At 33.7% G+C, this 14,904-nt stretch overlaps 1 protein-coding gene across 1 annotated transcript in view; it reads right to left on the bottom strand.

The window, feature by feature from the left end:
- LOC106109950 (nuclear factor of activated T-cells, cytoplasmic 2) overlaps positions 1 to 14,904 on the bottom strand; it is a gene marked incomplete at its 3' end in the record, with an annotated part of 70,440 nt that overhangs the window by 25,374 nt on the left and 30,162 nt on the right. Inside the window, exon 2 of the mRNA XM_013291607.1 lies at positions 467 to 516. Within this exon, the coding sequence (XP_013147061.1) occupies positions 467 to 516 (50 nt within the window). The remainder of the gene's footprint in view (positions 1 to 466; positions 517 to 14,904) is intronic.

The following is a 14,904-nucleotide window of genomic DNA, read 5'->3' as shown; positions in this document are numbered from 1 at the left end:
CGAACACCTATCTCGTGGGCGTAAAAAGTCTGCTGACCTTGAACTTTACCGCGGCGTACAAAGTCTGCCCGTGCGAACGCACGCTAATAACACGCGTCGTCACAAAATAATCAGTGCGGCTTAATGACGGTTGTAATTTCAACATTAAATGGCGCAAATTACGCCCGCGGATTATTGACGCCTGCCGCGGCTATGGTAACCATATTGTTGCAAGTAACAGGACCAAAACATTGCGTTATAGTTGAAATCCTTTACTATAGATTATTTTGTTAAAAATCTAAATTTAAACATGGTCTAAATAGTAGTTTTGGTAAAGAAATAACTATTTCGATTTTTTTAAATAATTTGTAGCGTAGTTTATTTACCAAAAATCATGAACGATTTTTTTTTATTTTTCTATATTTATGACATTGAGTTACAAAAGAAACAATGTAATAAATAGTGAAAAGCTTAGCGGCCGACTTACGATCTCTCGAAAGACGTGAGACGAGCAACTCTGGAGGAATATCCGATTTCCTGTAACGAGACATACCAGTCAACAAGCTGTAACGTATAACTTAATTAATTTCAATAACTTAACACGTGAAAGATGTGATACTTAAAAAAAATTGTTTAATCTCACTGCAAACACATAAACAAAAACATATTTTTTATAAAACTTATTATTTTTACAAAGATAATAATGATACAATACCTTTGCCCACGTGTTTCATTAGTGTAAGCTAACAGTAACATGAAAAAAATCCTATAGAACATAGTACCATGGTCACCCTTGCGACCCAAATAGATGAAGCGCAAATAAAAATGTTGAACAATTCAGTTATCTGGAGTACCGCGTGCAACGTCCTCGTGCCGGTGCACGCCTACAATGTTTCGTATTTGCTTAATGCCATCGACGTCTCTATTCTATAGGTGGCGCCACAACTGCATTACTACTCGACCTAGTTCGCGTTGAGCACATCTATGACTGAACTCTCGCACTGTTTTACGATTGTCGATTGTTAGACAATTCGATTGTTTAGTTGCATAATTAATAATCGAGTTGTGTACGCACCTCCATATAAACTGGATCAAAGCAAGACTAAACAGTTGTGCGATAGTTTGCTTTCAGATTTGTCACTTATGTACTTCAATAAACATTAATTATATAAATTTAAAAAGTCATAAAAACTTTGGAAAATTTTTGTATTACTCTTATAGAGAAATAAAATCTTTGGTTAATTGGTTAGGTTAAGTTTATACTTTAACTTAATGCTGTCGTAAATAGTATTAAAAATATAGTAAAAAGCAACTTAATACTTAGTACCAAATAGCATATTCAACATGGTTTGCAGTATTTCAGCTGCATCTAATTTAAAAAAAAAATAAAAAACAACGTTAAGCTTACGTGATTTCAAATAACGTTCAATAAGCGCCAATTAGTTCGTCCGTTACATTTGTAATCCAAATTCAAACAGAATATAGCAGTTGCAACGTATATGTTTTTACGAAAACTCATTTACATTAATAAACCCACTTTCTATTTCTCGTGTGGTAACAAAAGGGCGGAGTATTATGTAGAACTATTTCACTTTTCATAGTAGACACTCAAAATAGACAATATTAAAATTACCTTGATTTCGTTAATTTCGGTTCTATGTTCTATCGATATTATATTAATTTCAAAAATAGTTTGTGCCTATTTGATTCGCCATTTTGGTGCTGACGATTACAATTGATAGCCTTGGTGAGCATTCAAACTAATAATTGTGTTAAAAATGGTAAAAAAGACATTCCCTATCCATTTATACAGACCAGTGTAATTAATTTTCTTCTAATAAAACCAATACACGATGCCACTGCGTTTAATCGCTAAGAAACAATATCGCATCGTCGCTTAGCCCACGATAAACAGACCTTGGTGTCTCCCTGACCCAGTTTACACCCGCAACCGAGCTGTGTACACTACACTGCGCGATCGACTTTACCTGCCCTTACTAGCACTATTTACAGCCTATTCCTTTCTACAGTTACACGATGTATAGCTGATTTTGACTTTTAGTGAAATAATAGCTATAGTTTGTCTAAATAAAATAGATTAGTTTGATAAATGACGTATATAAAATATCGAATTCAATTTCTATGAAGGTAAATGCCATACTTAATAGACAGGTATCGTAGTGACGAAACAAACACTCATAGCGAACAATTTGGAACTATCGATATTCTGTTTAAATAATTATCGAACTCGACTAAAATTATTATTTTCTTATTAACTAATTTATAGGACAATTCAAGTTTTGATTATAGTGTAGAGAATTTAGCGATGACAGAAATAATATTGAAATCAAATTCGATTACGTACGGCTGTAGTAGTAATAAACATTTATTTACCTTCATTATTTGCTATGGTCATTACTAATTTGAGAAAACAGTGTTTTTTTTAAATTCATAAGTTATAATTATAAATCTATCGATTTCAACTTCTATAAGAATAACAATCGAAAATCGATAAGATTCATGACTGATATTACACAACCCATCCCTACTAAATTTGAAATGAATTGTCAAATTAATCTAAATTATTTAGACACACTATAGCCTGGTGCCTGCGCTATTAGTTCTGTCAGATATTATGAGAAACACATGGACATAGAATATTACACTAACGCCATTAGTGAGTGATAAGAATTTAGTTTCAGATACAGATATTTTGTAGGTCTACATGCTATTAATAGCGCCGTTAAGGCGAAAATTATTAAACACAAAATATCACTAGTTTTAGACAACTTATTTAATTGATACTGTCACTTTAAACTCAGAGCAATACTTCTCGTCAGGACTCAGGTTGCGCGCCAATCCATCCATACTTCTAGTGACATTGACAGCTGTCAGCTAGGGACGTGACGTTTATGCCGATAATCTAAAGTTGCGCCAATTCTACAGCACGGTACTAATTTTGTTCTTGACACTAGTTAGAAAAGGTTACACGGAGTTTATTACTAACTAGCTGTTGTCTGCGACTTCATCCACGAAATACTAAGATAAAAAAGCCTATATGCCCGTCTATATCAGCTACCCTCCAGTAAAAGTCCAGTAAAATCGGCCTAGCTGTTTCGCAGATTACCCGGAACAAACGCGGCTTGTGGACAGACAGAAAAAAAAATTTTAAATGCGATTTTCGTTATCAGCAACGCAAATACATCATCTTCCTGAAATCTGGAATATTTCTTTTGATAGATTTAGATTAAAATAAATTGTCTTAGAGAATGATCAGTTTAGCTTCAAACAAGTCAGAGAGTTTTGTTAATATTTATACGCCCCGGAGTAATCTAAACATGAAAACTATACGTACTGAAGGACAGTAGAAGAGTTAATTAACTTATTTAAGACACAATTATTATAAATGAAGATAATTCACCACACTGACGCACATTCTGGCTTTTATGTAAATTTCTATAGTCTATAGTTCGCGCATTCATTGTGGATACAAAGCTTTACAATTGGGTTCGGTAAAAAAACATAATTCAGTGTTTGGGAAATCCAATCGTAGTAATCTACGTATAAACAAAAAGCGCAGAAGACTGTAAAAACAAAAACAGGTCTTGGAAGAAAATACGCAAAAGAACGATTGGTTACTTCGTTGTATTCAATTAATCTATACATATTATAAAATTGAAGAGTCTGTTTGTAAATTTAAAAAAAAACAGACTTCGGAAAGATAATGCATTTGCGTTTTGCGTATTTAATTTTTTTGTCTGTCTGTCTGCTCCGTTTGTATCGGTTGATTTCAGAAAGGGCTAGGCAGATTTAGACCAGACTTTCACTGAAGGGTAGCTGACATAGACGTGCATATTATAGGTTACTTTTTACGTTAATATTGCGTGGACGAAGTCGCAGGCAACAGCTAGTATAATATATATTGTGAGTTTATATCTGTGGATAGGAGTTATGGACATAAGACACCTTATATTAAACTTTTGAGAAGTAGAATTAAGTAGTAGATTAATTAATTCCATCATACATGGAACAAAAGTGGAATTTCAAGTATATAATGTCTCTCGTACAATTATAATTATAATAATTAAATGCTTTGTATTTTAAATTTTTACTATTAACTCGATTATTATCACAAAATAACGAATCAACTAAAATTATTCTTCTTTTTTAAATGATATCTGAAATAACACGCGGCGGCCTCGTGACAGACGCGGCGCCGGGGCGCCTAAAATGCTGCTCCTCTATTTACCAAAATATTGTCTACATTTAATAGATAAATTCATTATTAATATGTCATTTAGATTTCTTATTTCTATTTTTTTTAATTACGTAATACGTTTAATTTCTTTAATTGTGTAATTTTTTACTTAAGCAATAAATATAATAAAACCTTGCATAGGTATACAGAACTAGTGAAAAAACAGAAACGTTTTATAATTGACAAAGTCATACAAATATTGATGTAAAAAGATAAAAGCGAAGTTATGATTTTTTTTCTAAATCAATTTATAATATAATGAACGTTTCTCGGTAATAGTCTGACTTTTTGGTAACAAAACCCTCGAGGGCTATAAAATTGTCTTATTATTCCCCGAAGACAATATGAAAGTTTAATTAATAATATGACGCTTAGAAAACAGACAGGTATCCGCATTCCCGTTCAAATGTTACACAGAAACCGTCAAGAAACAAGTGAAATGGATATTTTACCGCGGCCCTTAAAATCCGAGGATCTATACTTCAAAGGACAGAAATAATTCAAAGACAAAATATACTTCAAAGAAAATTACGTAATAACGTTCAAGGTGTCCTATTCCACCGTCAAATATAACAATCCAAATATACTCCTAATAATTATTATTAAATAACAATGAATAATTAAAACCCGAAACTTTTTATGACTGTATTTTCCGTTAATATACGCTCTCATATCAACAGTAACAAGGTTATAATACCATATGTTTAGATTACGACTGTGAACACAAACAATCAGAACTAATAAATTATGAATGGCATTGCAAGGCGATCGGTTACACGGTATTGTTACGATGTAACGTATACAATGTGACGCTGATGCTTACAGAATTAATGACGACCGCATGTTGCGTGACGGTGCACTTTTACATGTATAAAGATTGTTAATAGTTTTCATTGCTATAAAATTTGTATTAAACGTATTTCTATCTCTGTCTTTTCGTGTAGAATAAGCGAGATGAAACACATGTTTTCATACAATCATGTATGTAGAATCTTATGCAATTATGAGACAAAAGTTTACATGTCTCTAATTTTATATTTTAACGCTCTCAATTCAAATAATTAAATCAACAATATGTGTTTCATGTTTCAGCAAAAGTGCACGTATTTTATGATTCTTATAAAGTTTTTAGGAAGCAGCATTTTATCTGCCTCATAGCCATGCGTGCAGGTGCGGCCGCCATTAGGGCCCAGCGATTACGAAACGATTAGTCGCTCGTTATTCGGACATTAGCTCAAGATATCTCAGTTTTGTTCAATCTTTACATCACTATGAACACTATTTAATTAATTTAATCGATTTTTTGCTACTAAATTATACAACGAGAGAATATAACATACATAATCTAGATTAAATTCTTCAAATATGCTAATACTTCAAACGAAATGTCATAGAGTGACAAAATTAAAAAAATAACATACAAAAATCCCTCATTAACTTATAGGTTATGCCAGAAGAGAGATGTGTATATTGTCTTTGAAAGATATCTATACACATACATTTCCATATATTTCTCTTGTAGAAGAAATAACAATTATTATTAAAATACTGAAGAGTAGTTATAGGAATTATTATTGTACAAACAAACGCATTTTATAACCAGCTAGCAGTCGATCAGCTGTGGCTAGCGAGCTCTTATCACAGCATATTGTTTACATTAACAAAGTATGACTTGAGTGATACCACCACGCTTAAATTAGATAATACTGGTTTTCTTTCAACTAGGAAATAACAACAATGTAATAAGAAAAAGTAATCGGATTATTTAACTTTAAAATACTTGTAGTAAATGTCTCTAACACCATAAACGTACGCATCAAAATGACATGAAGTTGTAAGAAATACGCAGGAATGATAATGAGGCAATAAAACAAGCAAACATCGGGAGTCGATTTACGATCGTTTTACTGCTCGACTTCATTACGAGCGGCAGTTAATGCAGATTCGAGAATTATGATTGTTTCACACGAGGGCAAAACAATAGACAGTGCTATTGTAAAATCTAAGCTATTGACAGTGCGTTTGCAGCAGTACTGGATTGTTGAACTGTTCTGCCCTTGTGTGAAACTAATCTCTACATCTGATCGAGATGATAATCGAGATTTATTTCTATAATCGTTTTCTGTACCATTGTGACCATGACTCCATAAATTAAAGGATCTTTGTTCTTCAACGTGTGGAAAGCTATCGCAATTTTTCTCTTCAGATGTCAAACCATTGGACTGTTTGCAAATGCCAAAATGTTTATCATCTCTGTCTATCTTAAGCGACAGGTCTTTATGGAGGTAAGGGGAGGAGGGATCATTACGTACACGCGATCTGGGCCGTTGCAATTTGCCGTCCATCGACTGTTGAACCCAGGACCCTACGGCGATAAACGTCGATCTACGATGTTTGTAAAGGCGACCGCTACTGACGGTTCTTGTTTGTTATTGTTCGTGTAGACCAAACCCATGTTTCTGAAGACAGAAATATTGAACTACGATACCTGAAATTAATTATTTGTCGTTTGAACTTTTATTATACGGTCGAAACCTTTATTTACAGTAACATGCGTACCTCAAACGTCATACTAATATTATAAATGCGAAAGTTTAGATGGATAGATGTTAGAGTTTGTAGCTTAAACGGAGAGCCTATGTAGAGCGTAGTCTGGAAGAACACATAGGTTATTTTTAAGCCCGGAAATAGTTTCGGTTCCCGTGGGATGCATTAATTTTGTATTTTAATGTTTACTCGATAATTCTGCGACGGATCAACATATCTTATTGAATTTTGGCACAGATATGAAACAAAGTCTGGAGTACACATGGGATAAGGTTTATCTCCGAAAATGCCTGGTTTCGGACTCGTAGTTTTATGTTGTTTACATAGTTTGTTTTCTAATACCACGCAGATGAAGTGGCGGACGACAAGGAGGTACTCAAGTCGTCTGTATGTATTTTTTTAACTGTCCGTCAGTGATCGAGCTGGTGCTGATTTCTAGTGTAAAATCAATAAAGTAATATGAAGTTGTTATTTATATTCCAGTTAGATCAATTACAATAACAATACTAGTACAATTATCGAACGTTTCAACATTAATATAATCTTATGATGACGTTAAAGAATACATTTACTCGATGTTGCGTAGCTGCTAGATATAAAATACAAGTCTAGACGTAAAAATTATATTGTGCATTTTGATCTTATCTTTCTACGATTATTATCAACTAACCCGCGCGTTCGTGTGGTATTAGAAAACATACGAACTATATAAATAACAAAAAGCTACATATCCCACGCGAACCGGACATTTCTCGGGGATGAACCTTATCCCATGTGTACACCAGACTTTGTTTTATATCTGTGCCAAATTTCAATTAAATATGTTAAACCATTGCAGAATGGTCGAGTAAACATTAAAAAACTAAATAAATGAATCCCACGGGAGCCGTAACTATTCCCGGGATAAAAAGTAGCCTATGTGTTCTTCTAGACTATGCTCGAAACCTGTGCCAAATTTCATGGAGATCCGTTCAGCCGTTTAGGCTACAAACGCTAACAAACATCCATCCATCCATCGTAACTTTCGCATTTATAATATTCATATGATTTATATGACATACATGAGTTATATGATTATATGATGTTTGCTGGCACTATCAGTATTGTTTCTACAAAAACAAATTGCAACTTGTATCACTGGCAGCGAATGAAGTGCGGGTGCAACGACCTTGTGACGTCACGCAATACTGTGCACCACTAGACATCGATTTCTAGCCGAGATATCGAGATATCGAGTCTGTATTCGATGTGTAATCAACACTTATCTATTGTATTGTATTTTGGTTACAATAACGAGATAAGTAAATACTCGCCTTACTTTTGTCTATAGGCTACTTTTTTTATCTTAATATTGTGGTGACGAAGTCGAGGGCAACAGCTAGTAAGAAATAAATCTGCTAAAGGAAATAGAAACGGGATAATAATTTCTTTTACTTCGCAGCAATATCAAAGAAATGTTTGATATGTATTTGATAATAAATAATAAATGTGTACATTATATTTGTAATAGAAAATGTTTACGTTAGAATTGCTAAGACCAATGTCTTTTGATTTTTATTTACCGGTTAGGTAAATAAAAAACAATATTTTTATTTACCTAACCGGCGAAAGGAACAAGCTATTATAAGGTAGTAAACGGTAAACTCAAATACATAACAATATATACAAAATAAGTAAATAATATAAAGAAGTAAGCGATGAAAGTTTTAAAGAAAATATTTTTATTTCAGAACAATTAATGCCTTTTCAATGTCTACGCAGACAAAGTCGCGGGGAACACCTAGTATTACTGAGATGTCTTTTTGACATAACAAATTACGGAAAATAATTTTAATTAACTGGTAGATAATAAATTAAATTAAAGAAGTGATAACGGTAAATTGGATACCGTGTCTTGTCACCCACTGCCTCAAGCCTCCCCCTCACCCCTTAGTTACACCCTGACTTGTTGCCGGGTATCTGGTAACTAGGGAGTGAATAATATCAATCATTACTTCAGAGAGACTTCATATTTTATGTTAATATGGTTTAAGTGTTCTCGATACTTTCCGAGCGTTTTCATTGCCAACACATCATCTTCCTCCTTATACTACTCCCGTAGTGGCGCAACAGAATTTAGTCCTCCATATAACTGTATCATACGTCATCTCAGTCCACTCCCTTCTTGATCGTGTCACCTTTTACGCAATCCATCCCTCTTTCTAGGGCTACGTCTACCGGTGTACCTCAACACTCATAACCAACTTTCTCCTTGTTACATGCGATTCATCTCTCCTACAACTTTTTTTATAGTATAAGGTGGCAAACGAGCAAGCGGCCACCTGAATCCACCGAAATGGAAAGCGATCGCTGCCCATAGACATCCGCAATTGCAGATGCATTGCCTCCCCTTATTGACGGAGGAGGAGACGCACATAAAGAGGACATTTCCCCTTCCCATGCGTCTCCTACACCGTCAAATCCACTTTTCCTTCCCATCCTTTCCTCTTAAGAAAAGGGTGGAAAGGGAAAGGGACTAAAATTAGGCCTCCGGCCCCACACTCATTAGATGAAACGCGGAATTGCTTCCACTTCACGTCTGTTTTCTGTGTGGTCGTGGTATTGCACCGGGCGAGCCGGCCCATTCGTGCGAAGATGTTAAAGCGGGCTATACCACTATTAAAACAACAACTCTGCTACAATAACCACAAAAACAATTTGGAAAGTTTTGGCGAGGCGAACGATAAAGATTTTACATAGATACGTTTAGACATTAAATACAAGAAATACATAATACGTAATGTCAAACTAAGATTGATTGAGGACATAGGAGGCGACTCTTAAAGCGACGCCTTTCGCACAAATCAACTGAATTACATTCAAATACAACTCTTACTACTTTAGTAATAAGAGTGAGATTAGTGTAGCATGTATACTAGTAAAGTGGTCATCGCAAACGATGCATAGTTTGTACCACAGCGGTCGTTGCACTCTTTGTGAGCGTGTCGACTATAGCTTCTACAGCGCGTCATCAGAAATCCCCACAATAACAGCATCGAAACCTTTTTTATTGAAATGTAAAAAAACCTCTGTAACTTCAAAAATTAGATTTTTAATTTCAATAATTAAATGATCAGTTATCTTCTTGCCACAGTTAAATTGTGACGTTTTAATTCGTTATGCGTTTCGTCGATTCTATTTATTGCCTAGACAAATTAGAAATAGTCCGGATTCTCGATATGCCGGTGACGTATCTACCAACTAGTCTGTAAAGGTTGTCATAGTTTCAGAACACCCGGTAGCCTCACCCTGTCTGCCGCAGAGGTTATTTTTAGACATGTCCGTGGAATAAACCTTATACAGGATTTTCCTACTTTCCCTTGACAAGAGCCGGATCTATTCTTACTTTAAAAGCGGAATTAAATATTTTTCTTTTAAAATAATGTGAGATTTCTCATGTTTTATATGGATTTTATAACACAATATCTATATTTTCATAAACTGATTTATTAATAACTTATTATAATATTCTTTGAGTCTCCGAAACTACTGAATCGATTTTAAAAATTCTTTCACCATTAGAAAACATTATGATTGAGTAACATAGACTATATTTTACAACAACAGGAAGGGTATGGATTATCAGAAAAGATAAGAGAAGTACATTCCTTGTCGCCAAAGAAGCTAGAGCGGATCGCTTATGGTGAATAAATAAAAATTGTTCAGGCATATTCATATGTCAATTTATTACTTAAAAAAGCTGGCGTTCCGCAAAAAATAATTGTCATCTACACTATCTATACTATTATAATAAAGCGTAAACACACACTTCTTTGTTGCCTAAGATGTCCGCAATTACATGTTTTTGAATAATTATTTTTTTATATATTTTCACGCCATTAAACTTAGGGGGTAAATATTTTGGATAAAAACCCTAATGTGGGAAAGAGACCATAAGTTGCTGCCAACATCAAGGAAACAAGATTGCCAAGGTGTGTCATGTCATGTGAGTTTGACATTTGCTATTGATAATTTGACAAATGTATACAATAAAATAAAATTTTCTTAGTTTCATGCGGATGAAGCCGCGCGGGAACAGCTAGTTCTTTAATATAAATATTTAGAGACTATACAACAATGTAACGAATTCACAGAGCAATCAATTTAACCAGTTTACATAGTATTTAACTGAACGCGGAAAGGCTAACTGTGACGCAGATCGGTGCGCTTTTTGTAACTGGTTGCAGGAATTACAATTAAACATAAAAACACATAAGTCGTCGGTGGCTCAGGGATGTAAGCATTTGACTTGTAATCTACAGGTCCTAGGTTCGAATCCCACCAGGTACCAATGTGATTTTAAAATTTAATCTTACATAATTTATTCGACGTTCTTACGGTGACGAAAAACATCGTGTTGCGTCTGCACTTAACGGCGAAGAACACCAAAGATATGTGTGAAGTCAATAGTCACCCTAAGGGTAGGCTCCGAGCCACTAGGAGGTGGTATATTAGACATTTCAATTAAAAAGGTGATGATGATAAAAATACTGTATTTATAAATGTCTAAGAATAATCCAATGCTTAATAATAATAATAAAGGCCTAATTTAAGTCCCTTTCTCATTACCACCCTTTTCTTATAAGGAGAGGGTGGGAACTGGATTTGACGGTAGAGGAGATGCATAGGAAGGGGAAATGTCCTCTTTATGTGCGTCTCCTCCTCCGTCGAATAAGAGAAGGCAACGCATCTGTGATCGCGGATGTCTATGGGCAGCGATCGCTTCGCCATTTTGGCGGATTCAGGTGGCCGCTTGCCCGTTTGCCACTTTACGTTATTAAAAAAAAAATAATTGGAACATACATAGTAAAATGTACTCAAAAGGTGTGATTCCGGCGGGTGAAATCGAGTTTCAGAATCAGCTCCAAATGGATACTGCAAAGTACTGCTGACGTCTTCCATCAGCCGGGGCCGTCAGAAACCCACATGAATGGTCATAAAATCCTTGAACTTTACATATTGAGGTAAACTTTCATTGCCAGTCGCGAAATATCGCTTATAAAATGAGTTTCTAGTTACCTTTACATATAATAAACATGCAAAAAAATGCTCTGTTTACTGCAATACACTAATTTACTCAAATATGAAATATGTTTCTCTCCGTTTCTTTGTGAGATTGTAAATAATATACAAATCTTATCTTGCGAATAATTGCCTAATAAAGAAGTCATTAAACTTCAAAGACGAAAACACTGTGCGAAATATTCTATGTTTTTTTTTTAATTTGTTTTGAATCGTTAGCATATGAATGGATGTTATTCTGCCAATATAGCACAAATCGAAAATTGCTTATCTTGATGTTATATTCAGTACTACGATAGCCGTCTAGAATTTGCAAGCATTTTATTTTGTAAGTCTTCGTTCAATGGACAGAAAAGAGACATTTCCTATTTCTCCTTCCTATCACTTCCTTGGGTATAAAGTTTAAAATGGATGTTTGTTATTATTTTTAGAACCGCTCAACTGATAAAAGGTAAAAGTAGTTTTGTATTTTTTGCATGTATTGTAATAACTCAAAATCTATTTGGCTGATTTAAAAAAAAATCTTTCACCATTAAAAATCTTTGTTTTCAGTGAGTAACACAAGCTGTTTTTTTTTTCGCGCGGCCGAAATCACGAACAGCTAATTTGGAATAAATGTAGATCATATTATGAAAATATACGCTTACAATTTTTTTCGCAAACGGAATCGCGGTAAAAAACTATCTTACTAATCTTACTAATATTATAAATGCGAAAGTTTAGATGGATGGATGTTTGTTAGAGTTTGTAGCCTAAACGACTGAACGGATCTTGATGAAATTTCGCATTGATGTAGAGGATAGTCTGGAAGAACACATAGGCTACTTAGTTTTTTTTTTAATTCCACACGGACGGAGTCGCGAGCAAAAGCTAGTTATTATATATATAAGTAAATTAAGAACGCATTAAAACAAATTTTCACCACGCGGCTGTACACGTGACCACGACAAAACCGGCTCACACCGGTACCGGTGTTGCATACAAGTTGCCTTATAACACGGTCTGGCTCACTTTTTGTTAAATTAATTAATTTTACTTCTTACTAATATTATAAATGCGAAAGTTTAGATGGATGGATGGATGGATGTTTGTTAGCGTTTGTAGCCCAAACGGCTGAACGGATCTCCATGAAATTTGGCACAAGTTTAGAGTATAGTCTGGAAGAACACATAGATTACTTTTTATCCCGGGAATAGTTACGGTTCCTGTATGATTCATTTTAGTTTTTTAATGTTTACATGATCATTCTGCAACGGTTCAACATATCTTAATGAAATTTGGCACAGATATAAAACAAAGTCTGGAGTACACATGGGATGAGCTTCATCCCCGAGGGATACGTAGTTTTTTGTAATTTATATAGTTCGTATGTTTTCTAATACCACGCGGACGAAGTCGCGGGCAACAGCTCGTTTTATTATATTTCGGCCGCTATATCTATAATACGCCTACACTATCGCACAACTGTTCTGCGATTGTCTAATGTTTCAGCCATTGTTGAATGGCAGTTGTGCTACTAAACAGTTTGTTTAGTAGCACTGTTTATATTAATTTAAGTTTTTTTTTTATTATGATGTAGTAATTATTGATGTCACGCATTTTGCAGTTTTTTTTCAATAAAACAATACATTTAGTTGGTTAACTAAAAGTATCATTGAAAATATTGTAACCGATTCGTAATTATGTAAATTTATACAAAAATGGTGACTACTATAACATGAAGAGAATGAAAAAAGCAATCTTTAAATTATCAAAACATATTATTTTACGAGAGAATATTTTAAAAACAATTTGAAATCCCTCTTCAGAAATAAACAACCTTATCTCCCAATCATAAAGTCTACTGTAACATAATTTTATTCATAAATTCTGAGAACCGGTGAGAACTGGTTTGCAAGAGAATGATTTTTTTTTACGCACAAAAAATATTCAACATATTTTATTTTTAAATTTCCTAATTGAAACACGAATACAGAAGATAATAAACTTTAACTGATTCAGTTTAGGTTGATTTTCGTATGTTAAGATTTGGAGATTCAAAGTTTGAAACACAAATAGGTCTTCGCGCTGGTCCAATAAAAATATTAGTATGCTAGGTTAAGAATGTGGCGCCCTTGTGTCGGACCTCGTAGTTTATGTTCTTGACCGCTAATGACAAGGAAGTTTTATTTTGTTTTATTTTAAACTACTATAGTCAAAGTAATTATGTGTCGATAGAAATATTCATTAACAAAAATAAACGATATAATTATGCCATTTTTAATTGTAATAAATTTACAAGATTATAACCTCATTTCTCGTTAATCAACAGTGCGTCAGTGCGTGGATTTTTTTAATTTATCATGTAAAACTGCAGAAAGGTTTGCATATCTTTAAATAGACAAAAATCTTAATGTATTGGTTTTTTAATTAATAATAATAATTAAACTAATATTCTGAATTACCTACTTAATTTAAATACAGAGGAAAAAGAAAGATTTTTTTTTATTTTTGTGCCTAAAAACATGTTAATTTTTCATAAATACAATGTTTATACCAAAGTGTTTATTAATATGTCTATATTATAAAGAAATTAATATTGTATTTGTTTCGGATAAACTAAAAAACTACTACATACTTTATTTTAGTCAAGTTTGACTTTTGTTTCTTAAATAAAAATGTATCTTGAAATAAAATGGCTATGTTCATATAATTGTTCGTGAATTACAAATTAACGATATAAATTATAACGTAGTAAGAAAACATCAAGCAATATAAGGCTGTAATCACACTAAACTTCCACGGTGTAGACAAACAAAGCATCCGCAAGCTAAAGATTTCTTAAGTACATTAAATCAAAAAAACATCAAAAATCTGCCTATAACTCACTTTTCAAGTTCCAAACCGTTTTTAAAACAATTAAAACAAAGTATCAAAGCAGCTTTCCCATTGATCGAAATAAAAAATTGCAATAATTTAGCCAGTGTATCTACACCCTAACACAGTCTCAATGTCTAATTGAGGCTTGCAAACGATGCTCCCATTACAGACCATTCAAAATAACACCTTAACTTTAATGT

This window comes from Papilio polytes, unplaced genomic scaffold (assembly GCF_000836215.1).
Source record: "Papilio polytes unplaced genomic scaffold, Ppol_1.0 DF820956.1, whole genome shotgun sequence".
Classification (NCBI taxonomy): Eukaryota; Metazoa; Arthropoda; class Insecta; order Lepidoptera; family Papilionidae; genus Papilio; species Papilio polytes.
The sequence above is the reverse complement of the archived record's forward strand: the minus strand, read 5'-3'. Positions and strand labels throughout refer to the sequence as shown.